Here is a 17261-nt window from a genome sequence, read left to right on the forward strand (position 1 = left end):
CCACTGTCTTAACATGTATTGTAGAACCTCAGAATAATCTGGCCAAACTGCCATCCAAAGCAGTGAACTTATTTGCTCAATGCCCCATATGGTTTAATGATAGTGGTTGCCTGATAGTGGTTGAATGATAAGGAGAGCTGAGATCTTTTCACTTTCTATCGAAGTTCTCTTCTGCAGGTATCAGAATCAGTGGTGAGAAGACAAAATAGCAACCTTTATGGCATTCATCAACATGTCATATTTGAACCCCAGAACTGTGAAATTAATTGGCATTCCTGGACTAGAGCACATGCAGTTTTGGATTGGGTTTCCTTTTTTTGCCATATGTCTGCTGGCTCTTTTGGGAAATATCATCTTACTGATCATCATTCCTACAGAACGTAGCTTGCACCAGCCCATATACATCTTCCTGGCTGTGCTGGCAGCCACTGACATAGGACTTTGTGCAGCCATTGCTCCCAAGATGTTGGCCATCTTTTGGTTCAGCTATGGCTCGATGGCCTTTGATGCCTGCCTAGCCCAGATGTTCTTCATCCATGCCTTGCAATGCATGGAGTCTGGTATTCTCTTGGCCATGGCCTTTGACCGCTACATTGCCATTTGTGATCCTTTGAGGCACAGATCCATTCTCACGCCTTCTATTGTGGGTCACATGATAGTGGTGGTGGCAATCCGAGCTACAGTGCTTGTTGGTCTGTTGCCCATTTTAATCAAAAGACTGCATGTTTTCCATTCCATTCTTATTGCTCACTCTTACTGTGAGCACATGGCTGTGGTCAAGTTGGCTGCAGAAGACATCCAAGTCAACAAAACCTGTGGTCTTTTTGTGGGTTTTACTGTTCTGGGATTTGACCTGATTTTTATCTTCACATCATATGTTCTGATTTTCCAGGCTGTTTTTCGTCTACACCAAAAGGAGACACGGCTCAAAGCATTTAATACGTGCACTGCTCATATTTTTGTTTTCCTTGAGTTTTATATCCTTGCCTTTTTCTCCTTCTTCAGCCACCGTCTTGGACATGTTGCCCCCTCTACCCACATTCTTCTGTCTACCATCTACCTCCTTGTGCCACCTGCACTTAACCCTATTGTGTATGGTGTAAAAAACAAGGCAATTCGTAAGCATGTGGCACAGATTTTTCTTCTGAATCATGGATCCCAGTGGTGATCTATCAAATGTTTCTGGGCATGTAGAGAGTGGTTTTATTTCCTATGGATGGAGACAATTTGGACTCTGTGTGCTCATTGCTGAGGTTTCACGCCATCTTGGTAAATCTTTTTTTTTTTTTTTTTTTAGGGTGGTAATATATATATTTTTATACATATAATATTATTATAAATTATGATATTTCATTTTAACCATTCTTAAACGTACAGTTCTGTGGAATTAATTACATTCACAACGATGTGTGACCATCACCTCTATTTGCAAAACTGTTTAGTCATCCTAAACATATACTCTGTACTCATTATGCACTAACTTCCCGTTATTTCTTCCATGCCGTTTCATGTTGGATCTTAAAGACATTTGTTTTCCAAATTATAGTGAGGCTGATATAAAACATATTCAGGTTAAGGCTGATATTAGCCTCTATCTCTAATGTATTTGGCTTCTAATATAATCTTTATTTTTCCTTCCTTTTTTTTTTGCATCTAATTTGCAGTTCTTTTTACTTCTTAATAAGCACGCTTTGGATATTAATTTTCAAATGTTCTCTTTTGGAATGTGTGCATTTTCATGTATAAATTTATTTTAACCACTGATTTTGTTGCATGCTGTAAGTTTTTACATTCTGTATTTTTATTCTTATTCAATTAACAGTAAGAAAAATATTCACTGTGATTTCTGTAACTCATGACACTTCGAGATATGTGCTGCTTGATTTGCAAATATTTAGAGAGGTTTTTAATAACCTTTTGTTATTAAATTCTAAATTAATTCATTTGTGATGAGGGTATCCTTTTTATAATTTTAAATACTTGATATATGTTAAGATTTTGTTTTTGACCCAGTATAAGATCTATTTTGTGTGCCCTGAAAATGAATGTGTATTTGTGTATTTTTTAAAAATTTGTTCTGTTTTATATATATATATATATATGCCAATGTTCTTTTTATACCTCAAGAAATAAGGAAAAAAGAGCGAAATATACTTAAATAAATTGGAAGATAGAAATAATAATGATAGAACAGAAATCAATTAAATATAAAACAAATGACAGGAAAATACTACACAACCAGAGAGAGAGAGAAAACATAAATCACTGACAGAAGGAAAGAAAAAGAAGGTATATCATTACATACTATATACATTAATACATCAATAATGGAATATTATAAATAATTCAAAAATGTAAATAAATAGCACAATTCTTGAAAGACTGGAAAATCTGAATACCCAATAAATATACAACTGAATCTTTTATATTAAAACTTTCACATAAGTCTAAGATATTTTCACTTGGGAATTACATTAAATGATTAAGCAAAAAATAATATAAACCTCTAAGTGAACTTTTAAAGAAAATGCAGGAGGAATAATAGCTCCAAGTTTATTTTATGAGGTCAGCATAGTTCTGATTTCAAAGCTTTAATATTACAAAACTCATATTCATCATGAAAATAGACAGAAAAATGCTTAACAAAACATTGGCAAATCAAATCCCCCCCCCCAAAAAAACAAACAAAAAACCATGATAATAAATCATCATTAAGTGCACTCTATGTAGGAATAAAATATTGCATTAGCATTTTACAATTAACAATGTTAACCATATTCAAAAAACATCTAAGAAAAACTTTATAACCATCCCACTTAAAATATTAACAAAGTCAAGAGGGTTTAGGTAAAATTCAGGACAGATTCCACAAAAAATTAATCTATGGCTGACTTCACCATTAATGGTGAAATATTGAATACATTTCTCTTAGTTCAAAAACAATTTAAGGGTGTCGCTTCCAACACTTCCATCACACATTGTGTTTGAGATATTAGCTAATACAATAAGGCAAGACAATATGGAAAATAGGTAAATATGTAAAATGAAAAACTGTTCCTATTTGCAAATGACATTGTTCCCCAAATTAGAAATTGCTTAGTAATTTATAAAAATGTATTAGCATTCAAAATGAACTAGGAGTATACAGGATTATAGAAGTTTATATATATATATATGTGTATATATATATATGTAAAACATATATATATATAACTTATATTACAACTTATATTATATATAATATATATTTAGATGTATATGTAGTGTGTAATTTTATTATATACTGAAATGTATTAGTAAGAAATTAAAAATGCTCTGGATAAAATTATATTTCTCTTAGGATAGTTTAAATTTTCTTTGGTAGGAAAATAGAAAATCAATAGATCACATTGATAATATCAAGAGATGCTTTTAGGCTGTGTTAGATCATGTCTTTAAATGTTGTCCTTGCTCTTGTGAGGTAGCCCTTACTCCTAGAATGTCATCCTCGTTGGAACAGAAAGCATTTTTCAGGCCCTTAATTATGAGAATGGTTTTGCTGGGGTCTCCAAAAAAAAGCCCCTCTTTATTGTCAGGGTTTGAAATACACACACACTATTTTTCCAGGAAAGACTGGATGCTGAGATCTCTGCTAGTAGCCTCTCAATGCTTGTTTTCTGCTGTATTGCTTGGACTTTGCTTTACACTTGAGCAGCTTGGAAGTTAGCCAACAATGTGTGGGGAGGGGGACCATAGGGTGCTGAAGCTCACTTCTCTATGGTTTTCTTCTCTCTAGCAATTTGCCCACTAATATTCTGACTATTCTTCAACCCTTGACTTTGACCTCCTCCTGCCAGCCTGTGAAGAATACTGTTACTTTTGTGACTTTATTTCTCTGCATTCATAACTCGAATTACCCTTAGAGAAGAGCTGGAGAAATCCAAAGCTGCTCTTCTATTCCTCCCTTCTCTCAAGAATCAGAGCCTGTCAATTATTACTGCTAACACTGATTCTCTTCCAATACTTTCAAACAGCTGTGTTTTTCCGCCCTATAGATTGTCACAATTTTACAATGTCATGTTTTGTAAAGGCATGTTTTTAATACCACCACATTTTGTCTGGAATCTCAATGTCTCATCTTTAGAGTCAAGGCCAACATAAGATCAAATTGGAGAACTTATACTATTACATATAAAGACTTATTAAATAGTGTCACGAGACATTATCACGATTCCAAAGATCTCTGTGAATGGAATTTTTTTATTTGTTTGGAAGGCAAAAGATTGAAGTGAATCAGACTTCTGTGATGTAAGAGGTTCTTTTTAACAGACATTTTATGTTTTTCCCCCCAGCTTTACATTCTGCTTTCCCTGATTTCCCTGAGCACTTGAAGTAGAAGTTGCCAGGGGTAGAAAACACCTTGCATTCTCCAGCTGAATTTTGTCAACTCTGAAGTGCATGCAAACTGTTATAAATAATGTCATGTTGTTGGGATGATTTTTATCTAACCATGATTCACTCTGAGAAGGCACACTGTCTTTTTATAGTATAATATTTTTATCTTTGCTTAGCTTCACACATGTGCTGCAGAATACCTCTGTGTCTTCAGATATGATGAACCAACCCAGACTTCTTTACTCCTAGTTAACCTCATTGTATTTAACACCCTCCATCCCATAGTTCTGATCTTTATGTCATTACATTATGGATTACTCTTTTTGAATGGTTACCAAAGATTATCCAATGACATAACAAATAACAACCTGATAAATAAATACCAAAAGCTATATTCCTATAGCAATTTTAAAGGCAATCAAATTTCTCTCTGTAACTGTTTACCCCAAACCAGCTGGAGGAAGCTATCACTTGGTTTCATAAATCATTCAATGCTGCAATTCTTTGTGCTAACATACATCTAAAATTATTAGTGTGTTTCTAAGCAAAACATGCATTTCAGTTCTGAAAAATGACCTGTTTCTAAAAAGTGATCCACAGTGTTTTATAATATCTGTTGATTTTTGATTCAGCAATGAAATAGTGTATTAATCAGGTTTCATTAGAGAAAAAGAACAAGTAGGAGACACATATACCCCCCTGCCCCCCCCATTTGTATGTCCACCATGAATGCTGGTGGTATAATTCAGTCTGAGTCTGAAGGCCTGAAAATGGGGCCAGCCGATGGTGTAATTCTGGATCTGAGTTTGGAAGCCTAAGAATTAGGAGTGCCAGTGTCTGAGGGCAGAAAGAAATAGATGTCTTAGCTCAAGCAGAGAGAGAGATTTACCCTTTCCACCTTTTTGTTCTACTCAGGCCCTTCACAGATTAGATGATGCCCAACCACACTGATGAGGGTGATCTCTTTTACTCAGTCTGCTGATTTATATGCTAATCTCTTCCAGACACACCCGCACAGACACACCAAGAGATAATGTTTTGCCAGCTATCTGGACACACTTTAGCTCAGTCAAGTTGACACATAAATTTAACCATCACAAACTGCATAGGAAGTATAGGTTAAGGATGCAAACAATAAGCACAAAGCATACTGAACATTTCATTTTAAAAACTTAAACATCCCAGAAGATGAATTAATCATAATCACTCTATGAAATACAGAGTGGAGTGTTAATTCAGACAGGAGGAATTACAAGTTTGAAGGATCTCATTTATTGTAAACGCCAAGTAACAGTAGCTTCAACTAAATTTATCTGTTGATGCATTTTACCATGATTAAGTACATACTCCAAAATATTTATTAAAGATCCACACACATAATGAATACTATTTTTTCCCATAACACAATTTATCTGCATATCATTCCGAATCTTATTAAAAGAAACCACACTGTGAATTGGATAAGAAAAGCTTAATATAGAAAATTATTACTATTATCAGGGTATTGGAATAATGAGGGAGTGGCTACTAACAAGTGAAGAGAACTATAAAGGATATGGGAATATTAGATATAAGAAAGAGCTACTACCCCTAGGGTTGAGATAGTGTGCCCAAGAAGAAAGCTCCTTTCATGGTCTTAAAAACAAAACTCATTTGAGAAGACACAGAGAAGACACAGACTTGGATCACTGAAAGAAAAATGGCTGTGATTGCCAAAAATCTGCTCTCCTCTAGTGTGCCAGGAAAAGGTGCTCACTGGTTTCTGAGGAAGCTGCTGGCCACTGAGTTTTACTTGCATTGTGTGCTGCAGAAGTCGGACCCTCGAGAAGCTGCAGGAGCCTGCTGCAGACTGGAGAAGGCACCCACACTGCTAGTCTGGGGTCTGAGCACCTAGGAATCAGGAAGCAAAACCCTTCCTCCTTCAATGTCACGCTATCACCCTCTATTGAGAAAGTTTAGCATTGTAACAGCCACTGAAGAAAAAATACTTAAGAGGGCCAAGGTCCATTTTCACAGAAAAGGCAAAATGAGTAAATTTGGAGCTGAGAGACAATCAGTGGTTAACCAGCACAGTCTGCACGGTAAATATTAGAATTGTTGGTACATGTACCCAAAACAGTGCAGGCAAGCAGGACAGTGTTGGATATTTACCTTCAGTGAGTGTGGTACTTGTAGCAGTCACATGATATAAAACTATTCTATTTGACACTCTAACATCTGCTATAGAAAAAAATCATACGGGACAAGATGAACAAGAAATTGGTTTTATTCTGATACTGTTGCTAGCAATAGGGGAGAAAACACAGACCCTATCTGAATACACAGCCCCACTTAAACCAAGAATGGGACAGTTTTTAAGACCTGGGGTCGGGGGATTGTAGGCTACTTGTGTTTGCTAATTGACTTAACCCAAAGAAAAGTAAACTTTCTCCTATCTTCATGACAGGAGGTAGTTTTACAACTTAAAACAAGGTTCCCACCAAAGTTAGGCTCTTACCCATGATATAGGAGGTGCTCAGTTCCTTTGGGCTAGGGTTTCAGGACACTGCTCTGGGTTTCAAGCCACTCCCTGACGTCTCAGGTCTTTCCTCTTGGTCATTCCCAGAGGAAAGCTACTGTTGCCAGTTAGACCTATTTTCAGCACTAACATGGGGAAAATGAGACCACAAGGAGCTGGCTTATGCAAATCCAGGGGCTGGGCATGCTCAGTAGAGAAGGGTTATATAACCCTGTTAGTTGAATGACATTCCACTAGAGGTGCTAGAGAGCACAGAATATTTTTGAATATGCTTGGTGCATGTGACAGGATTTGACCGATGAACATGCTCCAAAAGGAGACCAACTGAGCATGAGCAAGACTGTGTCACATAACTGGGAACTAGCCCCTTAATTAAATATTCATTAGATGTCAAAACTATAAAGGACAAATCTCAGCAGAAGGTGGGGCTGTTCCTCACTTTCCTGGACCCAGTTAGAACTCTGCCTGTGGAGTGTGCATTTCTTCATTTTTGAATTAAACTTACTTTCAGCAAGTGGCTGCTCATTCGCTTGAGCCAGCCTGCCCTCTGTACTGAACTTTGAATATGGGTTTTTTACCTGTGTATTAAAATTCAGTGTGGGCCCTCCTCAGCCTCTAGAGCTGGGCTGCACTCTCTTTGTCAATGCTGTACCTCTTATTTGTTATATTAAACCTGTTCTCACTCTTTACTGTGACTCTGCTCTTCCTTGCGGCATAGTCAAGGACCTGGCAAGAGGAAGTGGTGGACTGAAGCCAACTTTCAAGTCCCCTGGATCCCACCTCCGACATCACCCTGGTACAGAGACTAGAGGATAGGGGCACAATCTTCTATGATGATTACATTTCAAAGAGATGGTTCTCAGTCTTTAAGAAAGAGAGTCCTGGTTTATAGAACTCTTAAGAGGCTTTCAAAAGATTTTTATCTCAAAGAGGTGGAAAGCAAATATACAATTATAAATATTGCAAGGTAAATGCTTTAAGGAAAGGGAAATTGAGGCTCAGAGTTGGAAAGAAACCTGTCTAAGTTATAATCAAGCTGAGGAGAATTTTAAGGCCTTCTTTGTCAAATATTATACTTAAAAAAGTGAGAATTACATGGTAGATGAGGATTCACCCTGGTTTTGGTACTCCATATTCCTCAAGAGACAAAATATATCTTGCCAGATCTCATGAGAATAGTGTTTGGACCCACATGAAGGAAAAAGGTTGTTACCTAGTGTAGATAATAAATGAGGGAGGCCCAGAGTCATGGCTTCACACATAGTAATCATAATTCCTTTCTAGAAGTTCTAGAACAGATGCAATTTACCAATGAGAAATCTTATTTTCTTATTTATATATTTTACAATAAACAATGATCCCTGGAAACACAGTTATGGGGGTTACGGGCTATGAATCCATCTCTATAAGTCTCTAGGGGAATAGATCTATAATGCTATTCTTTTCTATTTGCCATGAGGAAGCAAAAAAAGGTTTTGGTTATCCTTTATTTTTATTGCTTTCACCTTGTGACCCTTGATTAATACTTTTAATTGACAAAATAAAAGATAATGTCTATGATCACAAGCATTTGTATCATCTAATATGTCATAACCTGACCAAACAGATTGTTATTTGCCAATCGTGGAGTACACTATAAAGCAAATATATTTCACAAGGCTCAGTTTCTTGTATTTTCAGGGTTAGTCTAAATTCTTAAAAGTACATATAAAGGAACTCTCATACATTGTTGGTGGGACTGCAAAATGGTGCAGCCTCTATGGAAAATGGTATGGAGGTTCCTCAAACAATTGCAGATAGATCTACCATACGACCCAGCTATCCCACTGTTGGGAATATACCCAGAGGAATGGAAATCATCAAGTCGAAGGTATACCTGTTTCCCAATGTTTATCGCAGCACTCTACAATAGCCAAGAGTTGGAACCAGCCCAAATGCCCATCATCAGATGAGTGGATACGGAAAATGTGGTACATCTACACAATGGAATACTACTCAGCTATAAAAACGAATGAAATACTGCCATTTGCAACAACATGGATGGACCTTGAGAGAATTATATTAAGTGAAACAAGTCAGGCACAGAAAGAGAAATACCACATGTTCTCACTTATTGGAGGGAGCTAAAAATTAATATATAAATTCACACACACACACACACACACACACACACACACACACAAAACCGGGGGGGGGGGGAGAAGATATAACAACCACAATTATTTGAAGTTGATACGACAAGCAAACAGAAAGGACATTGTTGGGGGGGAGGGGGGGAGGGAGAAGGGAGGGAGGTTTTGGTGATGGGGAGCAATAATCAGCCACAATGTATATCGACAAAATAAAATTAAAAAAAAAAAAAAAAAAGTACATATAAACTGTTGACCTTGCAAAAAACAGGAAATTTTCCCCAGGCTATAGCCTCTGTTGTAAGATAAAGAATTGTAACACAGCAAGGTTGCTGGTTCAAAGACAGACAAGTTATTGATTGATATGTAAAGATACTGGAAGCTCTGTAGGGAGAAGGCATGTTTGCTAAGATCAAGCTTTTGTTGGTGGATCACTTAAGTCGCCTTATGGAATGTCATTTTGCTTGTTTTACTGAATGTTACCAGCCTAGATTGTTAAACTATAACCCCACCTATGTTCTCTTCCTGTAACTTCCTGGTCTGGAGAATAAATGCGGGAAGAGAACCCCAATTCACGGTTAATTTCCCAAATGAAAGGAATGCCTCTCTCTTGAGGGTTCTGGGAGAGTAATCACTTTTGGGCTTCTCACTGCTCAGAAGAGATGGGTTTTCAGTAATCTTTTGTGGCTCTGACACTCAGAGGAAAAGGGGTGATAAATCCGTGGGAGGCAAAGCCAATTAATTTGTCTGGGTCCTCAATATCATTTGATATCAGGTATCACAAACAAGTTTATAATGAATACTACTTACAAAAAGATTAATGCATGAAACCATAGAACAATATAACATATTGCTTTTTAAAAAGTGGTAAATGTACTGATGTATTAAAGTTAGGGTTTTATTAAGTCTTAGAACACTATCATATTCTAGTCACAAAATAATGAAGTCTGGTTTTTATTCTTCTGGCTTGAACTTTTAAAACACCAAGTAAGGGCCTCTCATTTTGAGAATTTTGTCCATCCGCATTTCCAATATCTCTTACTAGATGATAGCAAGATAGCAGAAAACATTGATTAGATTTTAATATAGAATATATAGTCGTTCAGGAGCCAGAGCCAATGGAGACTTTGGGCAGGCAAATGGATGATACTATATTGCTTCTGTGTATGCCAGTGGCATTACCCGGTCACCTGTAGAACATCACCTGGGTTGAACTACCATCATCACTGCAGCTATCATTGAAGTCTAGCTGCCTACAGAAACTTCAAGCACTCAGGCAGGCACACAGAAATTCTCAGGTGATCCTCAATTAGCTGGAGCTCTGGTGAGATAGTCCAGCATCTCCAGAATCCTTAAACGTTTACAAATATCTGTGATCTGAAGCACTGAGTGCTGTTTCCTCTCCTGCAGCTCTCCTAGTCGCTGACTGGTATTTAGCAGTAGATCTGATATATATATCTTGTGAAGGGGATTTTCAGCCACTTCCCAGTATGGATGAGTCCCAAATCATGTTGGTTTATAGGCCTGGAGGCACACCTTCCTACCTTCAGTCAAATATCGTGGCTTGGCTTAGAATACAATCATAATTTACCTCAATAGCATTATTATTCACATCAGCCCAAGTATATCTGGCTTACGGACAGGCCCATTCAAGGTCCATAGGTAGAGAAGATTAAGTCTTTCTCTCAGTATGAATTTCCTTCATTAATTCTTCCTCTAGACTTGGATCCTTAGACGCCAGTAATAACTTACATAATGAGGTGAATGACGTTTGCTGTACCTGTCCCATTACACCAGCTTAGTCCATTGTTTGGTTATGTATTTTCCTGACTTATGAACAATAAATCTCTCATTACTGCTGTTCCCAGATAGTCAGTCAGTTGCTTCAGCAAATGGTCAAGTTATTTATTCTCCTTATACTGTTACAATAAAACTTCAAACAGTACTTTGAGGGTGCTTTACCCTTCTAGCCACTCTGGAATATTCACACCATAAACCCATCCATCTGATTTCTTCCACTAAGTCAGCCACATTGCTAGATAAATTCATCATTCTGCTAAACACTGCAAATGTGATAGATATTTATCTCATTTCCAAATATCTGTGTAAAATGCAATTTTCTTTAAGGCAACGAAGAGTATGAAAATATAGAAGAGGGTCAAATTACTCAGAATGCTGGGGAAAGGGTTGCCAGAATAAAAATAAGTGTTTCTTTCATAGTCTTGTCTGTAAATTATATCTTCCCTGAACTTCTCAAACAGAAATTGCACAGACGATTCTCATAAAAACTGCAGGTAAATTGTATCAGCTAGCAATAATTACTACACTATTACAAGTTTTTTTTATTGTTCTATGAAATTTTTATCTAAGTAGGGGTTATGTATTCTCCTTACAGAATATTTATTTCACACATAGCTGCCAACCTGCACTGTAACATAACTCCAGATCTTCAGATAGCTAATCAAAATAATGTTTCTGCTACACCTAGTAAGCTACAATAAGTCTCACACATGAAGTTATGTTTATTATTTTACAGTAGTCTTAAAACACAGGTAAATGTAGCTGACTAATGCAAAATGTATAAAGTCTAGAATAGATCATACATGAACAATCATGTGAATATGAGAAAGTTGCCATACAATGCATGAGAGAATACTTTTTTTCTTTTTTTTTTAACATATGGTGTTGAGTAAATAAAATATTTATATGGAGAAAAGTAAACCTTGACTCTAGCCTCATACCATTGAAAATAAAAGTCAATTGTAAATTTATTTTATATCTAAACATGAAAGGCAAAATATTAAAGATATAAGTGAAAATGAGGTGGTGATAACTTCAAAGCTTTGAGATGAGCAAAAAATTTTTAAATAGCATGTGAAAATATAAATTTTGAGAAAGACACTAATAAATTTGACTGTATTAAAATTAAACATTTCTGTCCCTCTAAAAACACTATTAAGTAAAGGGAAAAGAAGATATGTTAGATAGAGATAGAAAGGGAATAGACATTATAATATGCATGTAAATAGAAGTTATACACATGAAATTGTATTAAATGTACAGATCAATTGGGAAATAATATGCATTGTAAATAGACTGAGTCTTAAATCCATGGGCTTGGTAAATCTCTACATCTATTTAGATCTTTTTTAGAGTTCTGTAGTTTTGAGCATATGGATTCTGCACGTAGTTTGTAGATAAATATCTCAATATTTATCTTTTTAGCTATTTAAAATACACTTTAAAATTTTTATTTCCAACTTTTCACTCAAAATATATTGAAATATAATTGACTTTTGTATACGGATCTTTTATCCTGATAAACTCAATCATTAGTTTCAGGACTTTTGTAGATTCTTTGATCTTTTCTATGTAGATAGTCATATTATCTGCAAATAAAAATAGTTTTTATTCTTTCATTTCAGTATGAATGCCTTTTATTTATATTTCTATCCTTGTCGCATGTTTTAGGCCTTCATTTATGATATTGAATTAGAGTGCTGAGAATGAACATCCTTACCTTGTTCTGAATAACAGAGAGCAACCATTCAGTCTTTCATCAATAAGTATGATGTTAACTATAGGTCTTTCCTATGTGCCCTTTATAATTTGAAGTATCTGTTCTACTCCTATTTTGCTTATGACTGGATATCTATTTCTTTATTTTTTGTCAAGGCAGAATGTAATTTTTAAAAAATGTTTTTTCTGCATCTGTTGATATGATTGTGTGCGCGTTTCTCTTGTTAAATCTCTTAATATGTTGGGATACACTGATGAAATTTTAGTTATTGAATAAACCTTTCTTTCTTGAAATAAATCTGACTTTTTGTAATGTGTTATTCTTTATTTTTCTGGATTCAATTTGCTAATGTATTTTGAGAATTTTTATGACTATATTCATAAAAGATTTCTTTTTTGTACTCTTTGGTTGTCAATATAAGTAAAATGCTGGCCTTATAAGTTTGGAGGTATTCCCTTCTCTTGCAAGTTCTAGATGACATCAGGAACAATTAGTTTTACTTCTTCCTTAACCGTTAGGTACAATTAGCCAATTAAATAGATGCAAGAATAATTAGGTTATTTTTGTGCTTTATTTACTTGTTCTTTTAATAAACTGGTCTGTTTCATTTAAATTGTCATGTGTATGTACATGCAATTATTTGTAGCATTCCACTGTTTTAATTTTGCTTTCTGTGAGGTCAGTAATATGGTAATGATACACTGACTTTAATTTCAGATGTTGGTAATTTGTGTTCTCTTCCTCTCTCTCAAATAATAAGCTTTTGGATTCATTGATTTTTTCAAAATACTCTGCTTTGCTTTACAATTTTATTTTTAGTATTTTCTTCCTTTTGTTTGCTCTTGGTTATTTTGGTTCTTCTTTTTTACTTCCTTAAAGTGGAAGAGTAAATTACTCACCTGATTTCTTTCTTATTTTTTAATATAAGCAAATAATGGTATACATTTCCCACAAAGCACTGCTTTCTCTACCTCCTATCAATGTTGATAGGTTATATTTTCATTTTCATTACACTCAAAATATTTTCTAGTTTCCCTTGTTACTTCTTATGTGACACATTGGATTATTAGAAGTATATGGTTTAATTTCAAAATATTAGGGATTTTTCCAAATACCATTCTTTTATTTCTATCTAGTTTAATTGCATTACAGCCAGAAAACATATTTTTGAATCATATGGTAATTTCTATTACCAATTTTGGGTCTACTTAAAAATCGTTTTTTCTGAAGTTGCTGCAATGATCTTATGTAATTCTTTGTATATTTTTATATTTTAAACTTTATTTTGTAAATATATTATTAATTTCTCCCTAGTTTTCAAGAATTAGCCTTAGCCAAAGAAACAGTAGCAGTGAGGAAAGCAATGGGTGGATTCTTCTGGAGGTATAGTTTCTGAAGACAGCTTAGATATTTTCTAAGAAACATTAGGGCTGTAAAATCGGGGTAAACCCCATAGAATCATAATAAGATATAAACCTAAGACTTCCTACTGATCTAGGAACGTTTACATTTTCTCTTAATTAAGGTATTACCCTAGATCCTAATATTTCATAATATTCAACGTCTCACCTGCTCAGATTGTTGGTTCTGTCTGTTAGGCTGGTGGGATCAGTAGGACTGGAAAGGGGCAACAAAGTAGCCACGGAGCCTCCATCTTGTTAACTCCCCCCCTCCCCGCCTTACCCTCCCCGGAAGGTGGGAACCGGAAACTCAACCCTGCTCAATTCCACACCATATATGGGCAAAAAAACCCACCAACAGCCCTCTCCTATAAATACCTGTTTGTATCCTGCACACGACTTCCCTGGCCTCAATCCGTTGCGGGCCACAAAAACTCTCCCCACAGCGCTTCTATTAGAGCTTGCCTGGAACCCACTGCCTGGCTACTTTTGTTACTTACCACCACCTATTTGAACGGACATCTGGTGCCGAAACCCGGGAGAAGGTTGAGGCCCTGCTCCAGTGGGAGGCCTCCCTCCTCTCATTACCAGGACCTCATTTGAGCCCCACACCTCAAGACACCGGGTAAATTCCCCTGATTCTGCATGCCGATCCAGGTGGTCCCGCCTAAAATGTGGCCACGTCAGGGCAACTCCACTGAGTCTCCAGGTGACTCCCACTTGGTGCCTGAGGATCAGGAGATGTCCCCATCCTCAGGACAGCCACCTTCCCTCCATCCACAGCCTGGGATTCTAAACAGGGATGACTGCTTTAATCCCTGGCCTGCCCAGTAGGAATCATGGGAACTGCCCAGTCCAAATTCGACCCATAAACCCCTTTGGGTTGCCTGCTGGCCAATCTCGAAACTTTGGGCCTCTCACTAGGCTTGAGAAGGCACCACCTTATTCATTACTGTTCAGTGGCCTGGCCCCAATACCAACTGGACAATTAGTCTTGATGGCCCCCTGAGGGCACTTTTGATTACCAGACCCTCACAGATTTGGATAACTTTTGTAGACTCCAAGGCAAATGGTCTGAAGTTCCTTACATGCAGGCTTTTTGGGACTTACGCTCTCATCCCTCTCTCTGCACCTGATGTTCTACTTCCCAGGTCCTCTTTGCTTGGATGCTCCCCCCACCTTTAACATTGGCTCTGTGTGCTCCAAAAAACCCTGTATCCTTCCCCCCTTCTCCTCTGTCCGAACCCCCTGAAAACTTGGCCAGTGCACTGGCTCAGGGGCAACTTCCCCTCCCTATTCAGAGCCTCCTCCTCCCCCTTCCCCTGCTCCTTCGGCACCTGCCCCATTGCCTCATACTGACCCAGTACCTTCACCCCCAGGCTCACCTCCCATTTCCACCTGGACATGGTCATGAGTAATCCCACCTACCCCCGACCTGGTCTGCCCCTTAAGGGAGGTAGCTGGTGCCGAAGGAGTGGTTCGAATTCATGCACCCTTCTCGCTCCAAGACCTCTCCCTAATTGAAAAGCAGCTGGGTTCCTACTCTGCTAACCCGGGAAACTATACCAAAGAGTTCCAATATTTATCCCAAGCATATGACCTAACATGGCACGACTTACATGTGGTCCAGACTACAACCCTCACAGCAGAGGAAAGGGAACGTATCCAGGCTGCCACCCGAGAACATGCAGATCAGGTCCATTTAACTGATCCGACTATGCCGGTAGGGGCTCAGGCGGTTCCTGCTGCAGACCCTGGGTGGTACTATCAGAATGGCCAAGATGGCCACCGATGCCACGACTGCATGGTTCAGTGCCTCATTACCAGAATGCGGGTGGCAGTCAGTTATGACAAATTGTGGGAAATCACCCAAAGTCCAGATGAAAATCCTGCTATTTTCCTTAACAGACTCACTGAGATTCTACTTCAGTATACCCGCCTAGACCCTTCTACTACGGCAGAAACTACTGTCCTGGCCACCCATTTTATCTCTCAGTCAGCCCCTGATATTTGAAAAACATTAAAAAATGCTGAGGCAGGCCCTCAGACTCCCATTCCGGAACTGGTGAGAATGGCATTTAAAGTTTTTAATGCCCAGGAGGAAACGGCCCAACTTAAAAGACAAGCCTGGGTCCAGCAGCAGGTCCAACTCTAAACCCAAGCATTGGTAGCAGTCTTGCGGCTGGCTGGCTCTGGGAGCTATTGGAAAGGGGTAACCCAGTGCTCCCCCCTGGGGGCTTGCTTCAAGTGTGGTGCTGACGGACACTGGGCTCTTTGATGTCCGAATTCAAAGGAACCAACGTGCCCATGCCCTAAATGCCGGAGGATGGGCCACTGGAAATCTGACTGCCCCAGCATTGGAGGATCCCTGGTACCTCTGCGCAGAGGAAACTCTGAGCCAGTAAGTCCTGCCTTCCAGCTCCATGGCCTGGATGACGACTGACGGGGCCCAGATTCAGAAACCCCTCTCACCCACGCTGAGCCCAGGGTCATTCTCCAGGTAGCAGGTAAGTCCATTTCCTTCCTATTGGACATGGGGTTTACCTACTCTCTTCTGCCTTCCTACTTGGGCGCCAGCTTCCCCTCCCCAGTGGTGGTCATGGGAATTGACGGCAACTCTTCTAATCCACGGACAATCCCACCCCTTTACTGTAGCCTGGATGGGTTTCCATTCTCTCATTCTTTCCTAATAATACCCTCCTGCCCTGTCCCCTTCCTTGGCTGGGATATCCTTCACAAACTCCAGGCCACCATTTGTCTTTCCCCCTCACCCATTGTTTCCACCCACCTTATTTTGGCCCTAGTTTCACCTGACCTTTCCCAACTGCCCCACTTCCCATTGTCGGTAGATCCCCAGTTTTGGGATACTTCTAAGCCAATAGTATCTTCTCACTATTCCCCAGTAAAAATACAATTAAAAGATCAAACCACCTTTCCTTCCCATCCTCAATTCCCCATTGTGGAGACCCACTGAAGAGGACTCAGACCCATCATAGATTGGCTCCATCAGCAGGGACTGCTTATACCCATTAGCTCCCCCTGCAGCACCCCCATCCTCCCCATAAAAAGCCCACCGGAGCCTACAACCTAGTGAAGGATTTAAGCCATATACCCTGCTCTCCAACATTCCCCCTACCACTTCCCACTTTTCTGTTTTGGATCTCAAAGATACTTTCTTCTCCGTCCCCCTTCATCCAGACTCTTATTTCCTTTTTGCCTTCACTTGGGAGGACCCTGACACACACACTTCACAACAACTTACCTGGATTTTTTTGCCACAAGGCTTTAGAGATAGTCCCCATCTATTTGGTCAGGCTTTA

General features: G+C 38.3%; 1 protein-coding gene across 1 annotated transcript; it reads left to right on the plus strand.

Annotated features, from left to right (window-relative positions):
• Positions 1 to 217: 217 nt before the first annotated feature.
• Positions 218 to 1168, plus strand: LOC134376313 (olfactory receptor 52A1-like). Its single transcript, XM_063094904.1, has one exon. It carries the CDS (start codon positions 218 to 220, stop codon positions 1166 to 1168), a length of 951 nt encoding a protein of 316 aa, XP_062950974.1.
• Positions 1169 to 17261: the final 16093 nt, after the last annotated feature.

Source organism: Cynocephalus volans, chromosome 4 (assembly GCF_027409185.1).
Source record: "Cynocephalus volans isolate mCynVol1 chromosome 4, mCynVol1.pri, whole genome shotgun sequence".
NCBI lineage: Eukaryota > Metazoa > Chordata > Mammalia > Dermoptera > Cynocephalidae > Cynocephalus > Cynocephalus volans.